General features: G+C 37.8%; 1 protein-coding gene across 2 annotated transcripts in view; it reads right to left on the reverse strand.

Annotated features, from left to right (window-relative positions):
• Window positions 1-23,000, reverse strand: part of smc2 (structural maintenance of chromosomes 2) — a 61,802-nt gene that overhangs the window by 2,639 nt on the left and 36,163 nt on the right. For both annotated transcript variants that reach the window (XM_072258159.1, XM_072258158.1), the window contains exons 7-23: window positions 21,855-22,088; window positions 21,304-21,453; window positions 20,703-20,936; window positions 19,380-19,539; window positions 18,910-19,027; window positions 18,389-18,527; window positions 18,141-18,260; window positions 16,693-16,897; window positions 16,285-16,420; window positions 15,493-15,617; window positions 14,556-14,749; window positions 13,278-13,421; window positions 11,613-11,807; window positions 6,271-6,471; window positions 4,694-4,810; window positions 1,366-1,526; window positions 383-530 (exon numbers count right to left, since the gene is read on the reverse strand). In XM_072258159.1, the coding sequence (XP_072114260.1) occupies window positions 383-530; window positions 1,366-1,526; window positions 4,694-4,810; window positions 6,271-6,471; window positions 11,613-11,807; window positions 13,278-13,421; window positions 14,556-14,749; window positions 15,493-15,617; window positions 16,285-16,420; window positions 16,693-16,897; window positions 18,141-18,260; window positions 18,389-18,527; window positions 18,910-19,027; window positions 19,380-19,539; window positions 20,703-20,936; window positions 21,304-21,453; window positions 21,855-22,088 (2,781 nt within the window). The remainder of the gene's footprint in view (window positions 1-382; window positions 531-1,365; window positions 1,527-4,693; window positions 4,811-6,270; window positions 6,472-11,612; window positions 11,808-13,277; window positions 13,422-14,555; window positions 14,750-15,492; window positions 15,618-16,284; window positions 16,421-16,692; window positions 16,898-18,140; window positions 18,261-18,388; window positions 18,528-18,909; window positions 19,028-19,379; window positions 19,540-20,702; window positions 20,937-21,303; window positions 21,454-21,854; window positions 22,089-23,000) is intronic.

The following is a 23,000-nucleotide window of genomic DNA, read 5'->3' on the forward strand; positions in this document are numbered from 1 at the left end:
AAGTTAAAAAAGAAAACACATTAATGGAGACTTGGAAGAAATATGTCATTCTCATTTCCTATTCATCATCTACACCAGAAACAGCAGAGATTTGTAACCAACTAGATAGAGAAATAAGAATGGAATTTTACTTGTCTCAAAAATAACATCTGTTCTATTCAAGAATATCATTTGTCCACCAAGACACAATGCAGAAGATCACACATCAGACATGGAGCAAGGGTCAATCTGTAGGTTTAAAGAATCAGGACTTTGACAACCTGTTTGCAATAGTAAGCAGTGTGGATGGATAAATTCAGGTTTGATGTCAACAAAATTCTCTGCACAGAATATTCAACGGCTCAGTATGGAGGAAAGAAAACAGACTGAGGAATTTACATACCTGAGAATGGCGGAAATGTGTTCGCAGCATCTGGCCGATATTTTGTGTATGTGAGAGGTCCAAGGCTGCATCTACTTCATCCAGAATATAAATTGGAGCAGGTTTGAAAAGCAGCATAGCCAGAATCAGAGAAAGTGCCACTAGTGATCTACAGAATAGACACAATGGCACATTAACATTCCATTTACCATAATATTGCTTGATTTTCAGTATCATTAATTCATCCCCTTTGTATTTTTCCTGTTAAATTGTTTGACCTCCCTAACTTTCTTGGGTTTTCATTTCATTTGAAAAAAGCATAACCTAGGGCAAAGAAGTAATCAATGATGTAAAATCCCTTTGAGATGGTCAGGATAGGAGATACAAGCGCCTTGATTTCAAAATAGCATCTGACTAAAAATTGTGTGTTCAAATATTGATCAGATATGTTCAAATATCAACCTAAATATAAAAAAGATCAATAACATTGAGATATCTGCAATTTATAAGCACACAAAAATGTCTTTGATCAAATCTGGCATGCAACTTATCTATCTCCTGTGGCTCAACTGGCATGGATTGTCTTGATACACACAAAACTATATGCTGAGGTAGGTGGCAATTTAATTCTTTTTAAAAAATAAGAACACTTTCAGGCATAAAAGGACAGCATTTACTGATAGCAAACTGCCAAGTTTGAAAATTGGGATGTATAAACATCTTGGTGAGTATCAGGAACCAATTAATAAAGGAGGACTTGCATAAATATGGATTAAAAAAAAACAAACTCCTTTTGGAACACTCAAAATTATTTTGCAGCCAATGAAGTGCAGTCACTATTATAATGTAGCAAATGTGGCAATTTCCACACAACTACCCAAATACAGTAAAATGAAATCAGTTTTAAAAGTGTTGACTGAGAGAAGAATGTTGGCCAAGACACTGAGAACTACTCGAATATCTTTTTCCAAGAGATGATTTCAAAATTTAATAAAAAGATGTACCTTTGACCACCACTAAGTTCAGTTAGGTTCTCCTTCCAAGCATCTCCAAGAGCTACTTTGAATTCTAGTCCATCTAGTATAGTCTTGCCTTCAGGAGGAACTAACATGGCCTTTGCTCCAGGAAGTAGTGTGGAGAAAATGGAGCCAAAATCTTGGTTAACCTAAATAATAAAGGTAAACTTGGTTGACAGAAATTCTATCAGCAAATACATAGGGTTCAAGACAGATTAGTTGAGAATTATTTGCTCTATTCAAGTAGCATAAATACCTAGTCATAACCTGATTTTCAAATTGACTTTGCATCTTCACTTGACAGATTTTGCATTTCAAGGAGTGGGTAAAAGTCTACCGTCGCAGGTCCTTTATCACCTGAACTTAACAGGACATGTTTTTAGCCTAATTTATTAAATCACAACAAAAAAGCAAAAATAAAAATTCTATATAAAACCTTAATGTGTAATTTTCAATACTGATATTTGTAACCAGCAAACTGGCACAGGAGTTTGATGGAGCATATTACTAACATGTGGCTATCTCTTGCCCAACTCAGATTGCTTAAAAGATTCTGATAGACATGCAGTGATGAGTTTTGTGGATTAAATTAGGCCTGAACCACAACTTATAAACTGCCTATCCCTGCTGTACCTCTTCCTCCCAATCACATAGTTTAACAAGGTCACTGCTAAACTTTAACATCAGTGCCACTTTCTGCTACCGATTGTGAAATATAACAACTATTCATAATGATACAATAAAGGTCAACTGTCAATTTGAAATAGATTCCATTTTCAACCTTCTCAGAGAGAAATAGTTAGGGAAGTTAAGAATGAAAAGGTGGGGCCAGCTGGTGGCGCAATGACATCAGCGCCGGACCCGGAAGCAGAGGATCCCGGGTTCGAAACCAGTCGGGTCTGCTCCCGAGTATGCTTTCCATCCGTGCCGGGTTGATAAAGGGAAAATGCTGCGAAAATGTCTGTGTGGGGAGTGGTGTGCCACACAGTCTCTCTCTCTCTCTCTCTCTCTCATTCCGCACCTTGTAAAAAAGCAATGAAAAAGACATCATCACGGACGCACGCACACAGGCACACGCTAAAAAATAAGAATGAAAAGGTGGTGGGAGGGATGGGCAAGGGAGATTTGGAATCTTTTTAAAAAAAGTCAACCAATAAATGACGAGAGAATATCCAGCATAACGGGGGGGGGGGGAGAGGAGGGAACGTCGACTTAGACCATGAGAGGCCTGCGTCGGGCATTTTCATGCCTTACAAGGCGCAGATTGGAAGTCTGTGTGGGGCACCACTCCTTGCACAGACACCAGAGCAATGTGTGGTTAGGTGCCTTGCTCAAGGACAGAAACACGCTCCCACAGCTGGGGCTCGAACTAGCGACCTTCAGATCACTAGACGAAAGCCTTAACCACTTGGCCATGTGCCCAACAGCATAACAGACAAAAGGCATATTCAAATATAGTCCTTGCAATACCAGTAATTACGAAGTATCTTGTACAGGAAGCCCACCCTCTGTTACCGATCAATAGAAAACCATCAGTAGTAGCAGTTATTAGCCAGTGTAGACCTTAAGCATTCTGCACAATTAAAGATCATAACCTCTGCTCTGCTTCACCTGTTCCTTGTAATCGTTGCCTTCTCTGTACAGAAATCTCAGTCTGAATATTTTAAATTATTTGACCTCCACAGCTCTCTACTCCAGAGAATTCCAAGGACCTCCATAAGAAATTTTTCTGCATTTTAGTATTGCATGAATGATGGCTCCCATCTCTGAAAGTGATGGCTCCCTAGTTTGAGAGTCCCCACAAAAGGAAACACCTTATCATCTAACTTGATAAGCACCAGTTTATCCTTCCCCATCCCACCCCCTTACCCTGTGGTATCCTACATGTTTGAAGATCTCTCATTCTTGTAACCTCTAAAAGATTAAGCCCAACTTTCCCTCATTGACAATCCTTTCATGTCAGGAAGCAGCCTAACGAACTTTCTCTGAATTTCCTCCAGTGTAAATATACATCTTCTTAAAAGAGGCAATTGTTACAAAATTATAGGGCCATCATTTATAATCTAAGGTGCATAGGAAATGCCAGGACTTCCCTCCTCTTGAGAGTTGTGGAGGCTAGATCATTGGGGTACTTAAAAAAGTAGTAGATAAATTTTTGAAATCAGTGAATTGAAAGCTATAGAAAATTTGTGTAAAAGAGAAGAGGATGACACAGATCAAGCAAAATCACATTAAATTGCTGGGAGGGCTAAGCATCCTATTCCTGCTCCTCTTTCTTAAGTTCTTGTACAGTGCCAAAAAGAATGCTCTCATCAATACTCAGTACACTTGCTCTGTGCCTCTGAAATAATGCAAGTATTCAATTTACTTTCCTAATTACCTGCTACCTACATAATAACTTTGTTACATTTACAAAAACTGTACTGGAGGATCCTGTAGTCTATCCCTTTAAATAATATTCTGCTTTTCTGTTTCTTCACACTAAAAAAGATCTCAAATTTTCCCACGATACTTAATTAAAAAGCTTTTTGCACTAACTTAACTCATCTATGTAAAACTTTTGCATACTCCTCAGAGCTAACCAAACACTATCCTTATACAAATTCATTCAGTCCTTTTGTTTAAGTTATTTACTCAATTTAAGTTATTGTTCTATCCATTCTAAGATATTACCTCCAATGTCACAAGCTCTTAATTTTTGTTGCATTTTTATGACACCTCCTTTAAATTCAATTTTATCTATAGGAATCCCTGATTATTACACCCTCAAAGGACTCCAATGGACTTCGTTTTTATTAAACATGGTCAATATGCTTTGACACTACTATATTCATTTCAGATAAACCCAATATAATTAAGCATCCCAAAGCAGGTTTTGTTTTTTAACTACGTTGCTCAATATCCCTTGCAAATGTGGCTTGTAGAACTGCTGACTTTAGTTCCAGCGACCAGAGCTCAATCCTATTTTACAGTGCTGTTTGTGTGTAGTTTGTACATGGTCCTGGTGAACACTTGGGTCTCCTTCACCCAATCCCCACACATCCAAAAGATGAGCAGGTTGTTAAGTTATTTGGCCACTGTAAATTTCCTCTAGGTGGTGGTAGAACTGTAGCAAATGTGGTTTTGCATATAGCAAATAGTTTCATGGAAAATTAGTATGAGAATGAAATTGCTCTGAGTTGGCAAAGACTCATTGGGTGAAATGCCTTTCATCTGCGATAAGGAAATACAGGAAAACTGCGGAAAAAAATCCTCAGTTATGACCATGCCCCAATCCAACACTAAAAGAACTGTTGAGATACAAATCTTTGTTTACCTGTTTCCAAGCTACATTCAAAGCTTCATTTTTCTTTTTATCTAGCTCTTCAATAGTTGAAAGAATTTTTGACTTGTCATTTGTCACTATTCTTTTCTTTTTCATTAAATCATTGTACTGTGAAAAAACATAAAAGGAGTCCACTTAAATTTCATCAAGCTTTCCAAGATCCAGTTATTATTTTTTATTTACACAAGTCAACAGGTAGTCATATTAAACTGGTATCTAGAATATGAATCAATGCAGTTTCTTAATATTCACAGTAACACCAAGTTTAATCATCAGATATGAATATAATTATTCACAGATTAAATTAAATTGTATTTTTGGTTGTGTAAGTGCAATCTTCAGACATTTCATATGGAAGCCATGATCAAATTATGCATTGCACTGAGGTTCCAGTGCTCAACCTCTTTATACAGTTTGTAGAGCTTGCTATGGAATGTTTACTCAAAATAAATCAAATGCTCACGGGGATGCACAGGGTTTTTTTTAAAAAAAGAAATTGTAATAGCCATCCAAATGTGATGTGATCCAAACAAGACCCAGAAGAATTCACTCCCACAACCGGAGAACAAACACCACCTTAATGTTCTTTAATGAGTATTTTTAGTAAATATAAATGGTAACAAGGAATTGTGTTAAAGAGCACGCACATCATCACCTGTGATTAATCAATGAAGTCTTCCTTTAACAGCACAAGTGTCAAACTATGCCCAACACCAAACACCATTTTTTGAAGCTACTTAATGGTAACATGTTACGACAAACTCTTTTATATAAGACATGGTTTAAATTAAGGTAATTAAAATTAAGGCGAGGTCATGCATAACTAACTTAACTGAAATTAACAGGAAGTTCCAAGCCATTATCTTTAATGCAGTCAGCTATTCCAGATTAAATGTCTTTGTGAAAAAAAAACTAAATTATTTACATTTAGGAGATGGCCACACTTTTTTTTATTAATACATATAAAAACAGTTCACTTGTGGGAAACACAAATATTAAATATGCAAATATACACTCGTTGGCCACTTTATTAGGTACAGGAGATAGCCCAACCAATTCAAGGTTTGACATGTGCATTCAGAGATGCTCTTCTGCACACCACTGTTGTAATGTGTGGTTATCTGTGTTACTGAACCAGTTTGGCCATTCTCCTCTGACCTCTCTCATTAACAAGACATTTTCAGGCACAGAACTGTCATTCACTGGATGCTTTGTTTTGTTTCCCTTGCTTTTCATACCATACTCCATAAACTCTACAGATTGTTGTGCGTGAAAATCCCAGATCAGCAGCTTCTCAGATAGTCAAACCACCCCGTCTGGCACCAACAATCATTCCACGGTCAAAGTCACTTAGATCACATTTCTTCCCCAATCTGATGTTTAGTCTAAAAAACAACTGAACCTCTTGAACATGTCTGCATGCTTTTATGCATCAGGTTGCTGCCAAATGGTTGGTTGATTAGATATTTACACTAACATGCAGGCGTACCTAATAAAGTAGCCACTGAGTGTGTATAGCTGCTTTCATTTCTTACAATTTCTAAAGAGCTTCATAAGTAAAATCATACCCGCTCCTCGGCCTGGCTCAGCATATTCATTGCCCTCACATTAACATTTTTGCCAAGTTTGTCTTTCTTCTGCTGTAGTTCCTGCAGCTGCTGACCGGCTTCTTTAGGACAATTTGCTTTAAAATCATAGACTGTGTTAGTCTGGCCAAAGAGGTGTTTTTCAGAATTAATCCATTCATACTCTTTCTGCATCCGAGTCACCTGCAAAAGTTTCAAATAAGAGAAAGAGAGTGTTTTTTTTGGTAAAAAAAAAACAAGCCCAACTCCAATCTTTTAATTAAACAAATCCCACAAGAACTAGTTGATCTCAAAGAGGATAAATTCTTTTCTGACCCAGCTGGGAAGTATTAGTAGCCTGACAATCAAATTAAACTCAAAACGACACTGTGCCTTCTTGCACAGTGTACAGGGGTCAAATAGGACTAACATCCAAGCTGTATCCAATCATCATTCATGATGACAAAGTCTATTTAATTTTTTTTAAAACAAGGTCAGGGTCAAAGAGATACCAGAAACAAGCCCTTTGACTCACTGACCCATTTACACTAACGTTCTTTGACAATCCCCCAGATTCTACCACTCACCACTACAAGAAACAATGTACAGAGGCCAATTAACCTGTCAATCTGTATGTCTTTGGGGCGTCGAAGAAAACCAGAGCACCCAGAGGAAACCCACATGGTGACAGGGAGAACATACAAAGTCCACACAGGCGTGATCCGATGTCAAAATTGAGCCAGAGTCTCTGGACCTGTAAAGAAGCAGCTCTACTAATTGGCAGGTTCTACCTATCAGGCTTGCTACTGAGAAACTGCTAAAAAAGGGTAAGGAAATCAAGCAATTAATAACTTGTAGAGATGACGGGAAACTTTTTACAGATTCACAAGGGCAGGAATGGTTGCTGGTTATTCCAGGGTTTAGATGTTATGTTTCTAAAAGGACAGAGAGGGAAGAAAAAGAAGTGGGAAAGTGGCACTGCTAATCAGGGATAGTTTTGCAGATGCAGAGAGGGATGACATCATGAAGAAACTGTCTATTGAGTCAGTGTGGGTGGAAGGCAGGAAGGGAGGAATCACTCTATTTGGTGTATTCTACAGACACCCCTAATAGTAAAAGCAACACTGAGGAACAGGTCAGGAGGCAGATTTTGGAAAGGTCCAAAAACAACAGGGTTGTTGTCAAGAGAACTTCCCTAATATTGATTGTCACCTCCTTAGGGCAAAATATTTGGATGGGGCAGAATTCTTTCCATTTCGATTGTGTCCAAATTGTGTGCAGAATTGTGTCCAGGAAGGATTTCTGATTCAACAACTGGAGGAGAGGCCAGATTAAACTTGGTGCCAGGCCATGAACCAGGTCAGGTGTCGGGTCTCTCAGTGGGAGAGCATTTTGAAGACAGTGACCACAACTCTCTGACCTTTACCATAGCCTTGGAGAGGGATAACAGTAGATGCCATAGGAAAGTATTTAATTGGGAAAGGAGGAATTATAATGATTTTAGGCAGGAACTGGGGAGCATAAATTGGGAACAGAGATACTCCAAGGAAGTGCACAACAAAAATGTAGAAGTTGTTTAGGGAACACTTGCTGGATATTCTGGACAGTTTTGTCCCATTGAGGCAAGGAAAGGATAGTAGGGTGAAGGAACCATGGTTGACAAAAGATGTGAATATCTAGTCAAGAGGAAGAGAAAAAGCTTACTTAAGGTTTGGAAAGTAAGGCTCACACAGGGCTCTAGAGTTAGAAGGCAGCAGGAAGAAGCTGAAGGGGACAGGAGAAGGTTTTGGTGAGTAGGATTAAGGAAAATCCAAAGGCATTCTACATGCTTTGAAGAACAGGATGGCCGGAATGAGGTTAAGATTGATCATGGATAGTAGAGGAAACACGTACCTGGAGTCAGATGAGGTAGGGAAGGTCCTTAATGAATACTTTGCTTCACTGTTCACGAGTGAGATGTTTGTGAAGACAGTGTAAAACAGACTAATATGCTTGAACATACTGATGTTAAGATAGGGAATATGCTAGAACCTTTGAAAAACATTCAGACAGATGAGCCCAGGACCAGACAGGATATACCCCAGGTTACTAGGGGAAGCGAGGGAAGAGATTGCTGTGCCTTTGGCAAAGACCTTTGCATCCTCATTGGCCTCAGAAGTAGTACCAGATGATTGGAAAGTGGCAAATGTTAGTCCTTTGTTCAAGAAAGGGAGGAGGGAATTATAGACCAGTGAGTCTTACTTCATTGGTGGGCAAATTATTTCAAAGGATTCTTAGAGAGAAGATTTATGAGTATTCAGATAGTCAACAAGGCTTTGAGGGGCAGGTCACGCCTCACAAACCTGATTGAATTCTTTGAGAATATGAGAAAACACATTGATGAAGGTAGAGACAGCAATGGCTGTGATATATATGGATTTTAGCAAGGTATTTGATAGGGCTTCCCATGGTAGGCTCATTCAGAAAGTCAGCAGCATGGGATATGGGGAAATCTGGCTGTGTGGACACATAATTGGCTTGTCCATAGAAGGCAGGGGTGGTAGTAGATGAAGAGTTTTCTGCCTTGAGGTTGGTGATCAGTGGTGTTCTGCAGGGATCAGTTCTGGAAACACCACTCCTTGTGATAACTTGGACGACAAATTGGAAGGGTTGATTAGTTCGTTCGCAGATGACATGAAGGTTGATGGAGTTGCAGATAGTGTGAAGGGTTATTGTAGGTTGCAATGAGGCATTGACTGATTGCATAGCGGGGTAGAGGAAAGGCAGCTGGAGTTCAACCAGTGTGAAGAGATTCATTTTGGAAGATCGAATTTGAAGGTGGAATAGAGGTTTAACGGCTGGATTCTTGGCAGTATAGAGGAAATGAATGATCTTGTGATCCACATCCCTGGCTCCCTCAAAGTGGCCATGCAAATTGATAAGGTTGTTAAGAAGGCATATTGGTATATTGGCTTTCATTAGTCAGGGGATTGAGTTCAAGGGCCGTAAGATAATGTTGTTGCTCTATATAATCCTGATTAGACCACATTTGGAATATTGTGTTCAGCTCTGGTCACCTTATTATAAGAAGGATGTGGAAAACATGGGGTGCATAAGAGATTTACCAATATGCTGCTTGGACTAGAAAGTATGTCTTATGAAGATAGGTTGAGTGAGCTAGGGCTTTTCTCTATGGAGCAAGGAAGAATGAGAGGTGACCTGATAGAGGTGTACAAGATGACAAGTATAGAGTAGATAGCCGGAGACTTTTTCCAAAGGCAGTCATGACTAATTCAAGGGGGCATAATTTTAAGGTGATTGGTAAAAAGTACAGGGGGATGTCAGATGCAAGTTCTTTACACAGAAAAGTGTGGGTAACTGGAACACCCTGCTAGCAGTGGTGACAGAGGGAGATACATTAGGCGTATTGAAGAAATTCCTCGATGGGCACATGGGCAATAGAAAAACGGTTATGTTGGAGGGTAGGGTTAAATTGATCTTTAGAGTAAGTTAAAAGGTCGGAACAGCATTGTGGGCTGAATGGCTTGTATTGTGCTGTAATATTCTATCTTCTAAGTAATGACAGCACTCAGCTTCAATCTACCTTGCTGGGAGTCCATAAGCTTGTCACAAATGTTCTTCCATCTCAGAGACCAAAGATCAGAGATTAGAGCCCCAGTTCCTACAAACTCTTAGCTATGCCTTCTGCTTTACCCAACTCACCTCTCTCTAAAAAAAATTTTTCTTTCTCTTCTCTACCCAACATTCTTGTTTGCCACTATTATAAGGAACTTCCATTTGGCAAATAGAGCTATGTAAATGTAACTGCTTCTTCATGATTTCATTGAAGAGTTTTTAGACAGGATCATCAATTTCCCTTATATTTATATTTTGTATATCTACTATTTCTTAACTATTATAAAAGTTGTGAAATTTTCAAACAAAAACATTAGTCATTCTACAGAATTATAATTAAAATGATGTTCTTCAATATGAACTTTCATACAAACTGGTTTTAGCCTGGTTTCCCACACATCTTTTTTTGCAAATTGCTTCTAATTATCAGGTCAGGGAGTCATCATATATTTAATTAGTATAGACAAGTAACAAATAAGTCTGATGTATTGTACTCTAGATGCACAAAAAGTGAATACATATATAGAAGAAATGGAATTGAAGAGCAGAGAGATTTTCGACGTCACCTTCAATCTTGGAAAGGTAAATAACCAAACAAAAGGAGGTATTTACAGAGAAACTTCTGATCCTTTCTTAAAGTTACTTTCAAATTACCATGCTACGTTGCAATAGCATTTTCTGAAAAGCAGCTGTATTTTCAAATTCCTTGCAGGGAGCACGGTAAGCTGTGCATTTTGTATTTGCTGCTGGCAAAAGTGCAAGGGAGACCAAAAAAACAAGGTGGAGGAAGACGACAAAAAAGGGGAATGAACTGAGACCAAAAACAATCAAATACAGATTTGTTAACGGAAGGTTCTGCAAAGCAAATCCAAATGAATTTTTCGAGGTAACAAGGATTTTCGATCAGAGGAAAGAATTTAATGGATTGACTGAAAGAAAAGAAATGCATACGGAATCCAAAGAAAAGTAGCGAACTTACTTTGAAGAAAGATCAAAAGAGTTAGAACCATGTATCCTGTAGGGTTCTGCACAACTTGGTAAAAGGCCTTTGTTTTACAAAGTTTTTACTAAATAATTTGGACTAAAATGTAAATGCCACAATTGTGGTTGACACAGTGGAAGAAAAATCTAGTCTGTAGAAAAGAAATCAATGAAGGCATAAAGTGGAAAAATAGAATTCAATCCACATAAATGAATTGTTATGCATTAGGGAAAGAATAATAAATGATAGGCTTCAACAGAGAAACCATGTAGTGAACTTCCATATTCCTATACATAAAGATCATTAACCAGCAGGTGGGAATGAGTCATGACAGTCTAGAAGTCAGTGCCTGGAAGAATGATAAAGCCGGAAATCCACAATACACTTAAAAAGCAAATCACTTGAGAAGCCATAAACTACAAAGCTGATGAAGTTATTTTTAGCTATCATTAGTATTGATAGCTGAATGGGTCCTTTAGATAGTATACAATTTTGTGATTTTAAAAGAAAACAAAGTGTTCCTGCCAAACTCTAATACTAAGTGTCTGGCTGATCAGTTTGATCACCTTGATCACCTTGCTGGCCATATTTTTAATATAGCCTTGTTGTTTGGAATCCCAGAGTTTTGTATTTATAGCAACACTATTAGTTGCAAATGTATAGAAAATAAACTTTCCATTATATGACCTACTGAATGAGCAATACCAGCCAAGAAACAAATTAATTATTCTCTGTTTTTTGAACTTACTTTTGCAGCAGCATCAGCAGTGTCACGTTTATGCTTATTGATATTGTGCTCCAGTTCCTGGATTTTCAACTGAGCTTCATTCTTCTGTTTTACTAATTCTGATATTGAATTGTTTTTAATTTGAATTTCTTTGTTCTGAGTCTTTATAGCTTCCTTTTGTTTAACTAGCTTGTTCTGAGCCATCTTCACAGCTTCCTACAAAACACAAGTATAAATCAAATAGATCATATAAGCTCTTATACGTGGATTATTTATATTCTTTCATTTTAAATTTTGTGCTCATTGGCTTGTCCAAAAATGGTTGAAGTCTTATATGGATACCACATTCTGCCCTAATGCTAAATCACACAAAATCAAAAAAGAAATTATGAAATTGAAATATCCTTGCTTAAGGAAATTACCTTAGTGGTTTCGTCCAATAACAAACATTGAAAACAGACCTGCACAATTTAGTAGGGAGTTGCCAACTCAATACTGTTAATCTATGGCAACCCAAAGCCATTCTAGAGAGCAGCAGTATTTAGGGCCACAGATTAAGGCAAGAGTGATGCAAAGATGTATGCTTAGATCTGTGCTCATGCCTGCTGACAAAGAAATCTTTAGTACAATGCTGGAGGACTCAGCACATTGGGCAGCATCCATGAAGGAAAAGAACAGTTGATACTTCAGGCTAAGATGTTTCATCAACCAGAATAAAAGGGTAAGGAAGGGAAAGGTGCACGAACCAGTGGGTGACTGTTGAATCCGGGGGGGGGGGGGGGGGGGGGTGTTATGGGGTTAGTGGGAAGTGACAGGTGGAAGAGGCAAAGGCTGAACAAGATGGTATCTCATAGGAAAGGATGGTGGACCATGCAATAATAGGAAAGAGGTGGGGAGCCAGTGGGAAGAAGGTGGGGCTGATGGGCATGTAGGGAAGGCAGGGGAGAGGAAAGAGAAGGGGTAAGGGGACCAGAGGGATAAGGAAAAACTAAAGTGTGGAAAGCAGAGAGGTGCTTACCAGAAGTTAGAGTAAGCAATGCTGATGTTGTCAGGCTGGAGATGACATGACAGGATATTAGAATGTGTTCTAATCTATGCCTAGCTTCAATTTGGCAGTAGAGGACATGGTCAGACAGGTCTCTGTGCAAATGGGAAGTGTAATTAAAATGGCTGGCCACTGGGAGATCCTACCTGCTATGGTGGACAGAACAAAGGTGCTCAACAAAGCAATTTCCACATAGACAGAAATCAATTTAGAGGCCACATCAGATGCAATAAATGACACTAATGTATTTACAAATGCTGCTTCACCTGGAAGCCCTGCTTAAGACCCTAGATGTAAGGGTAGATGAAATACTTAGCAGTAGAGACATACTCTCATGTCTCTTTAATACAAAATATCTCTGGAGGTTGGAATTTATTTATTTAGAGATATAGCGTGGAAAAACCCCTATAATTTAAACATGATCAGAGTGGGAATTGTTTTAAATCATGCATAATTTCAGAATAAAGCACAGCATGTTTTAAGAGTGAAAACTAAAAGCTGTAGGTTACAATCGTCTTGTGCATAAAACACAAAGAAATACACATCTGCACTTTAAAAAATCATGATCAAAAATGCCTGATACAAAGACAAAAAAAAAATGTAAATGACCTTTACTTAACCCAAATTCTAATCATTAATACCTTATTATTAGCCACTTCTTCAGCCATGTTTTCGATCTGTTCCTTGTAGGATTTGATAGCTGCATCCACAGCCTCAATCTGCTCTTCATATCCAGCCTGCTCATTCTTCAATGCCTCTAATTCTAAAAGTAAAGCATCCATTTCCTACAGATATAAATATAAAAAGTTGCTTATTAGAGAGGGTAAGTTGAATAAGATTAAGAAACAATATTTCTTTTTCCTCATCGTAAAACCTTCTAAAGTAATGCTACGTAAACAAATGCTGATCAAATTTACTATGTAATCCATGAGAATAATTAAATAAAGATGATTAGTGTGCACTATTGACCGTTTTTATTTTTAGGTACACAAGAACACTTGAAAATACAAACAGCAGTAGGCCCCACAAACCTACCCACCATTTGATAAGACAATGACTGATCGGCACCAGGCCTTAGCCTTTGTGCCCATTTTCCACAAGCTTCAATAGCCTGATACAGTCGGCCCTTCGTATCCACGGGTTCCGCATACACGAATTCAACCAACCGCGGATCTGGATCGGAAAAAACTCGAGTTCTCTCTCCAGCATTCGTTGTTTGAGCATTGTTCGCCTCTTGTCTCATTCGTTCGCTACTTGTGTTGTGAGTGAGAGGAAGGAGTTTAAGGCTAGTAAGGGACGGCTGGCTAGCTATGTAAAGCGCTACAGCCTCAAGAACATAAAGATCACGGGAGAATCGGCATCGGCTGATGCCAAGGCAACATCAGCGTTCCCAGAAGAGCTACGATGGTTGCGTCTGTACTGAACATGTACAGACTTTTTTCTCGTCATGATTCCCTAAACAATACAGTATAACAACTATTTACAAACGTACATAGCATTTACATTGTATTAGGTATTATAAGTAATCTGGAGATGATTTAAAGTATACGGGAGGATGTGTGTAGGTTATATGCAAATACTACACCATTTTATATACGGAACTTGAGCACCCACGGAATTTGGTATCTGCAGGGGGTCCCGGAACCAAACCCCCGCAGATACGGAGGGCCAACCGTATTTCAAAACTTTTATGCTTGCTCTTGAAATAGCCTCCTCAATCCTCTGGGTATAGAATCTCAGAGATTCATCACTGTCTGCAAGCAGACAGAGCCAAAGAAACAACAGAAAAACATTACGCAATTCAGAAAAGTGCTAGTATCTATTTGGTATTTTAAATAGGTGTTAACTTCTTAAATAACACAAGACTTACTATCTAGAAATCAATAAGATTTAGATATAGAACCACACATTTCAAGTACCTGTTTTTTCTCCTTTGTCTTCTTAGTGGATATGTCAGCTTTCTTTTTGGCATCATCAAGCTTCTTCTGCGCATCCTTCAATTCTTTTTCTCTCTCAGCGTCAGCATTTTTCATCTTATTTTCCAAAATGTCATACTTTTCTTTAACCTTCTTTTGCACTTCTTTTGTTTTGTTAAGTGTTTCTTCACATTCGGCTAAAAATTAAAAGCAAAGAGAATACACATCAATAATGCTATTTTAATATTATGCTTTTAATGTAAGGTATCTTAAATTATTTTTGACTTGCACTTTACAAATGTAAACCAAGTTGTCAGAAAGCCAGCTGTTATCAAACTAGTCATTTTAAAATGTGATCATCTAACATTTTACTTTGGTGATAAGAACTCATGATTGAGGACGTGCTGGAATATAAGTGTGGCCACATCAAACAATCAGGAAAACAAACGTTACAATACCTTTTATTCCAATAGCGTTGGAGAATAAGGGTAAGGAGTTCTTTACGCAGTGTACAAGAGTTCAATAAGAACACAATTTTGCTCTTAGCAGTCAAAGAATGTTGAACTTGGAGACTTTACATTGACTCTAGGAATTAGAGAATTATCTCACAAAAATAATGGAAGATTGGCCCTTTCCCACAGTTTACAATAGGCAATTAAATTAATCATTAAAGTTTCTGAGGAAATGACAGAATTTCTTCAGGCTTGATCATTTAGGGCAGGGGTTCTCAACCTGGGGTCAAAGGACCCTTCAGTAATGGTAGTGGTCCATAGCATAAAAAAGGTTGGGTACCCCAGTCTAGGGGAATATAGGTTCAGGATAAGGAATTGGCTATTTCGGACACAAGGAGAATCAAGGGATATGGGAAAGATCAGGCAGGAAAGGCGACGCAACACAGCATCACTCCCTACCATACATCCCCCCAATTTAATAAAAGTACCAATAGTTGTTTGAAGAGATTCCAGCTCTTCCTGTTGCTTGTGGTAAGAGCTCTGCTGAAGCTTTACTAACAGTAATTCCTCCTCCTGAGATTTCAACTCGCATTGTAACTTCAACTGCCGGTACCTGAAAAACAAAATTGTGAAACACAGTTTTTGCAATGTGCCAAATCCAATGATCAAAATGCAGGTGATGAGCCCATTTATTATATCGCATGAGCCAACACACGACTAGAATGAATACAGAAGACAATGGGTCTAATTTGTTCTTACTCATTGATTAAGTCATTTTTTTCCCCCCACAAAGATACCAAACTTAGCATATAAAACTTCATCCACAATAAATCAATACTCCAAATTTGGGCCAACATAAAGATTCCACAGGAATCCAAAATTATTCACATTTTCCAACAGCTCAGTATCAAGGAAATTGTTTTCTTACTCCTCCTTCAACCCTTCAGCAACAATATTAGTAACACACAAGCTACAAATGGAAAGCATTAAAAGTGAGAATTTTTTACTGTACAAGATTCAAGCCAAGGGGACTGGAACTGGGAAGTGTTTCAGGCTATGTGCAAGGAAACTCGTTTAGAATCACAGACCCTTGACCTAAAAGCAGCAAGTCAAGACAACACTTTCAGCAATAAGATGAATAGATTTAAAAAATTCAACACTGAAAACTGTAAATATATTTTTGCACCGTCTCCAGAGGAAGAATGCTTTCACTACTAAACTGAAATTTAGATTACAAGAACTGAACTTTTCGTTCCTCAAAAGCCAAGAAATTGACATACTTTTCTGCAGTATTCTTCAGACTCCCCAGCTCCTTATCCACTTTCTGCAACTCATTTTGTTTAATTTTGAGCTCAGCCTGGACATCCTTCAGCTCTTGAAGTTTAATTAGCACAGAGGCAGATTGCATACGTGCACCTGTTTAATAAAGTGAGTACATAATTGAGGATAACAAGGAGCTGTATGCAAATTACAAATCCTTAACCTGCAAGAGTACTTTGCACAGATATTACAATATTAAATACAAATATGTTTCCTTCATTGCTATGATCCTGAGCTATCAATACAATTTAAGCAAAGAGTATAGCCTCCATTCTCTAGTAGAAACAGTGAAACATACTGTAAAACACAAGATAAATGACAGATGTCACTAATAAAGAATTATTAATTAAATATTTTAACAATCTAACCTCCACTCAATGTTCCCTGTGGGTCAAAAGTATCACCACCAATAGTGACAGTCTTGGTCATAATCCGTGGATCAAAAGTCACTTTCTTGGCATTTTCCAAGCAGTCACATACTAACACAGATCCAAAAACATATTCCATTGCTTTCTTTAATTCATGCTCATATCCAACCAAGGATAAAGCTGTGTGCACATTGTCTGCACCCACCTGGGAAAGAAAAGCAGAAAATGCAAATTACAATTAACTGGCAATAGCATGGACTTTACAAGATAAGTCTTCTTGATCTTCTTCATAGATACAGACCATTTAGCCCAACAAGTCGACAGCAGTTGTTTATGCTCCATATGAGGCTCATTGTACCCCTCTTAATTTAATACCCTATCAAAATCTTCTATACCTTTATTCAAGTGTTTAATTTCTCTTAAATAACATCTACGTTGTTCATCATATTCTTAGTGGTAGCACATTCCACACTTCCTATTCTATGGCCAAGGAAGTTTCTCACAATTTATTAATTACTGAATTTATTTCTCATCTTTGGCCTCACAAAAATCACTTCTTCCTGATATATAAAAACAAAAATATTGGTCAAGAGATTTTTTTTTTGTTCTTTGAGATGACTTAGGCCAACTGGAGTTACCCCTCCACAAGATCTTTCCTTTAAAATTATCATTAAAATTACAGATGGATGTTTGTTTACAAATCACACTCTTTTAACAACATTTATAAAAAAACAAAGTACAAAATATAAGTCTTGCTTTGTTTTGTCACCCGAATAAAATAGCATAAAAGCCAACAATTCAGTCCATCAGACATATGCCATATTATGTATCCAAGAATGTTTTGAAAGTTATCTTTCAATTGACTTCTGTCATCCTTGCAGCGCTTTTCCAATCTCAATCAACCAAATTTAGAAAAAAAAGGACCTTCTCATCAGCTCCATCAGAACTGCTTGAAAATGAGCATGCAATTTTACAAAACCCAAAGAAAGGAACAATCTAGTTTATTTGCCATAACTGACTAACAATGCTTTTTAATCAGAGTTGCACAGCATAGAAACAGACAGGCCCTTACACACATCACGTCCAGGCCAATCCTTCTTTCACCTATTTCCACTAATCCCATTTACCCACATCAAGATATCAACCATGGAAAATAAACTTTCCCCTCAAAATCCCCAGGTTCCTTTGCTAACATTAAATAAACATGCTGCTGAATGAAAACCTTGAATGTTATTTGCTATCATCTCAGTTCCCATTATCAAAATGTTTTGATTAAACTTAAGGCAAAAGTTTGCATCTGTTACAATTTGCATGCCATAAAGAACCTCTTTTTTTGCCAAAATTACACTGATGCATGATTTATAGTCACAAAAAAAAGCAGTATGCGGATCAATGATAAACAGCACATAGAAGAATCAAGTAGAAACACCACAATATCTTATGCTTACCAGATTTTTGGCTGCCTTTACAACACCTTCATTAAGACATTTGGCAGAGATTTTGTTAAGTGGTATAATGGTATATCTTCGCTTAAGCTCTCCCTTTTCTAAAAGTTTTTTTCCAGTTACCTGAACAACAAAACAACATTGAGTAACTCCCTTCTCCTTAGTTTTGAAGGCAGATAACTATTAGAGACAGATTTAAAAATTATTAGTCTTTTGTTCAAATGTGTGTACCATATATGCTTGTAACCTACCTCTGTGTCTACTACAACATTATATAGACGCCCTCCAGCAACCACTTCCAAAGCTGTCGCTGTGGCGATATCTTTCACAGAGAGAAGTGTGGCAACAAGGCCTTTCACACGATTAGAATCCCAGTTTTTCTCTGGATCTCTAAAATAAGCATTTAAAATATTGATTTGTACAAAGTTTTTGCAAAAGTTATTAACCACTTTGTCATAAATACAAAAAAGACTCAAATGTTTTAGTTGACCAATAAAGGCAACCTAGAATACAATAGAAAATTATTAAACCATTGCTTAATGATTTATCAATAACGCAGAAGCGAAGCATAAACAGAAATTAAGATTCAATACTCAATGTTCTAGAACATTATGCCTATGCAATACAAAATCCCCCAAAAAATTAACTGCATGATAACTTATTTTATAAGTCACCAGAACATTTACTTTATTAGAGAATGGTGCCAACAGAAGACAATGGCTTTGCTATTTGCAACTACCAAATTTTCAGCCTAGAGATAGAACAAACTTACTTGTATTCAAAACTCAAACTAGGGAATTTCACTATCAAAGATTCATAAGACTCTCTCAGTTTGTTCACAGTTTGTGCCAGCACTCGACGTTGTTCCAAAAGTTTCTCCTCTTTCCCATCTTCAGTTTGGTAGGTTGAAATGGTGGGGAGGTGAGGAAGTGGGAGTTGAAAACAACATTGGGAAAACAGTTAGCTATATTAAGGAATGGTTGACAAGAACCTTCTCCTTAAGCATTATTGTGTACATTTTTACATTAAACAATGTAATACTCAGTTGATGATTTGACCAAACCAACATCACAAATTAAATCTTTTAAAAACTGCCAATATGAGATTGATAAAAGTACTAGAAGAAATAAAATCTATTTTTAATTACATCACGCACTAAAATGAGACAGTTACTGTTTCTCTGCATCATGATCTGTTTATTAAAACTGATTAAATACAATTGTTTTCAAAATCCCGCCAAACCTTCATAATTCAGCTTCTGCATTTCTGCTTCAATTTTTTCTTTGTTCTTTTTAACAGCTTCAAAGGCCTCCTGGTTTTTCTTGTACCCACTGTCCGCCTTCTTTGCTTCAGCCTGCTTCGTCTTAAATTCTTGTTGGGCGTGCTTCAACTTCATTTGCGCCTACAGCAGAACATCTAAGATTGAACTTCAAAATCTCTAAACGCACATTTTAGAAAACAAATTGTCAATGCAGAAAAACTCCAATAATCTAGCACCCTTGGAACTTTGGTGATGCTGATTTCACAAATTTCCCACACCATTGAAGTTACCAGTAATACCAAAGCACTTGATATAAGAACATGTAAGACAGTGGCATGATAATGTCTTGCATTTTAAAGGGAATTGGAAATATAAAAGCAATCCAGACCCCAGCTCCAGCTGCAAATCTACCCATTTTTCTGACTGCTGGTATTCCAATCCGCAACCCAGCGCATGGTCCAGAACCCAGTCCCAGCTGCAGTCTGGAATCCTGGCTCTGGCTACACACACAGTTTGTAATCTCTAAGTTTTGAAAATTCAACTGGCACAACAAGTGTCAGCTAATGAAAAATCAAATGCTTTTAATTCCAGTCCTCCCTTGCCTCAGCTTTACCACCCTAACATCAAATTCCCAGTATAATGTCATCAAAAAACATAACTACGTCACAGTGGATACTTTCACTATTCAAACTCACATTAGAAATATAAAACTGTTACAGAACAAAAGGAGGCCATTCAGCCTATGATTCAACACCAGCTTCCTGCAGACCAATCAATCTGTCCCCACTCTGTCTTCAAAGTCCATTGAGGCTGTTCAACTATTTTTCTAAGCCCCTATTACTCAGTTTTCACTACCATTTGTTTACAACTCAGTATATTTTTTAAAACTAATCAAGTACACTTATTTTATATTATTTATTACCTAAAAATTCTATTTGAACATGTTTAAAATTTTAAGAATATTTCAACTTCATTTGCGCAACCTCCCACCTCCTCAAAGAACTATATTCCACTTGTTAAGCAATAATCTTTTCAGCGGCTTAACAAAGTGGGCTTAAGGCTTCATTTATAACAGGCCTGAAGACCATAGAGTTTTATCTACCCATTTCTCAGTTATTCTGACAAGCATAGAGCCCATGAGAAACAATTTGATACTGATAGACAGAGTTGAAGAAATTGTGAGAATAATTCAATGGAATATTTAAATTAACCCCATTAATCAACCACTGTAGGATCATGTCACAATTTGGATAACTTGCATTTTAAGCTAAAAGCAGACGTTATTCACAACATGATTTACATACCTGTTTGGCCTCTGTTTCTGCCTTGCTTATATCATTTTTGCAAGCCATCATCTGGCCAGCAAGTGTGGCTGCCTCCCCATCTTCATTACTGGAGAGGCCAGCAGAAACCGCATTGAAGTGCTGCTGGGCAATGACCAGAGCCTTGTCATCTTTCTGGCTAGTTTCCTGTAGAGAGTGCAGTTCATTGGCAATCTTCTTCACTTCCTTTTCTTTAGCTGCAAGAGCATTGCCATCCTGGGAAAAATTCACATGTAGGATTTATTTGAGCTAGGCCTAACTTTTTGCTCACAAGTTGATACTTTACACGTGTGTATGATTTTTTGCATTAGAAGAGGACAGTATGAGGGCTAGCTGACCAAACAATTGAAATCTTGTATATTACCTGGACTGCAAATTACTTCCACATTTTAAGTTCAAATGTCAAAATACTGTTTAAATTTTCCTTCACTCAACAGATAAACTGAGCAAGAGTAAAGTAGTGAATATTGAATGCTACACAGGAAATTTATTTCAATATTTAGGAAACATGCTAAGGAGGTAGCAGAAAGCAAGAGATCTGAAACACTACCAATAACTAAGACTATCTTAATGAAAGCCTCACCTCCTCCATACTTTTGACAAGCATTTTCCGTTTCTTTTCTTCAGCTTTGAGACTGTCTTTCTTGGAGTCGAGTGTACTTTGCACTTTAGCATCCATACGGTGAGCATCAGCAAGTGCCTGTTCCAGAGACTGAAGTACCCCACCAACTTCCTACAACACATCAAGTCCTAATTTTATGCCAGGCAAATAAATAGTTAACAAACCACCCCCCCCTCAAACCCATTTTGGAAGAACAGCAGAAAAGGAATAATGTAGCATGGTAAATAATTATATAAAATGCACAGTAGCCTAGATAAGCACAAATCAATATCATGTTCTGACAAGAACTTCAAGACCATTCCAGAGATATTCATGGGTCAGTAATTCTGAAAATCAGTAACTATTACTCCAAAACCATCAATATTCCTTTTTTCTGGAGTGGACAGCTTTCAATAGAAACTAGCTAAGTTTGCAAGCAAGTTATACCAGCAATTGTTATAGTCCAAACACAACTTGGCGACACTGCTTGATCACAACTGAGAACACCAGAGTGCTTTGTTACTGGCACTTGCCTTATCTCGGATCTTCTCCAGCTCACTGACTTCTTTGCTGATTTCCTTCACTTTCTTTTCATTCTCTGCAATGGTTTCCTGAAGTCCTACAATACTGTCTTGCATCTTCTTTAGATCTTCTGCGGAGCGTAGCTTGGTCTCCTCTGCACATACAAATTGATAGGCAACATACAGACGAGTAAGATGTTCTATCTCACGCACTATTTTCTGGAATTCCAAATAAGAGGATCTTTCCTACAAGTTACAAAAAAAAATCAGAAAAGGGAATTTACATGACAATCAGACATTATGGTAAATAATCTTTAAATTAAAAATACCTCCCCCCCCAACTGTTAAATGTAGGAAACCTCTTCAATAAAATTTACCACATATACACTCTGACCCCACATAATGCTACCCGCATCATACTGATGCTACAATGTGGTTATTCAATTTTTTATCAAAAATTTTTAAATGACAAAAATTCATTCTAAACAACACATAAGACTACCATTACAGTAAACATTCAGTCAATGAGAGTGCTTTACATATGCTGAGCCACCGACAGCCAATCATGAATTAGTTCATGCTCAGCCTCCCCCACATGTGTGGACATTCTTGCTCCCTGCCAACTTATTCCATTTTTTTCCACCCAAAATATCTGGAAAACTGTTGCAACTTCCAATGAGGGCAGGACATCTAAGATGTCTAGGAAAAGCATTAGCATGGATGTGAATCATCATTGAACTGGCCAACAAAGCAGGATTAGTGGATGTTAATGATGGTGGTATGGAAGAGTTGCTGCATTCTCATGGTGAGAGCCTTAATAACGAAGAACTTCAAGAATTGGCAGAGCAACATATCCTGGGTGAATCTGAGGACACGGATGCAGAAGAGGAAACACCAGCAAGAAACCTCACCACAAAATTCCTCAGCACTTAGCATCACCATGATCACACAAATCATGGACCAGTTCATCAATAATAACCTTGACTGGGAGCGAAGCAATAAGGCAAAGAGAGGTGTTCTCGACATGATTTCCTGCTACCAAGAACTGCTTCATGAGAGTAAACTTAAGTAAAGGCAGTCCAATCTCAATGCCTACTTGAAAAAGATGCCAAAGTTAGAGGACCCACAGCCTGGTCTCCTCTCTCAGATGTGACCACC

Source organism: Mobula birostris, chromosome 5 (genome assembly GCF_030028105.1).
Source record: "Mobula birostris isolate sMobBir1 chromosome 5, sMobBir1.hap1, whole genome shotgun sequence".
In the NCBI taxonomy this organism is placed as follows: Eukaryota; Metazoa; Chordata; class Chondrichthyes; order Myliobatiformes; family Myliobatidae; genus Mobula; species Mobula birostris.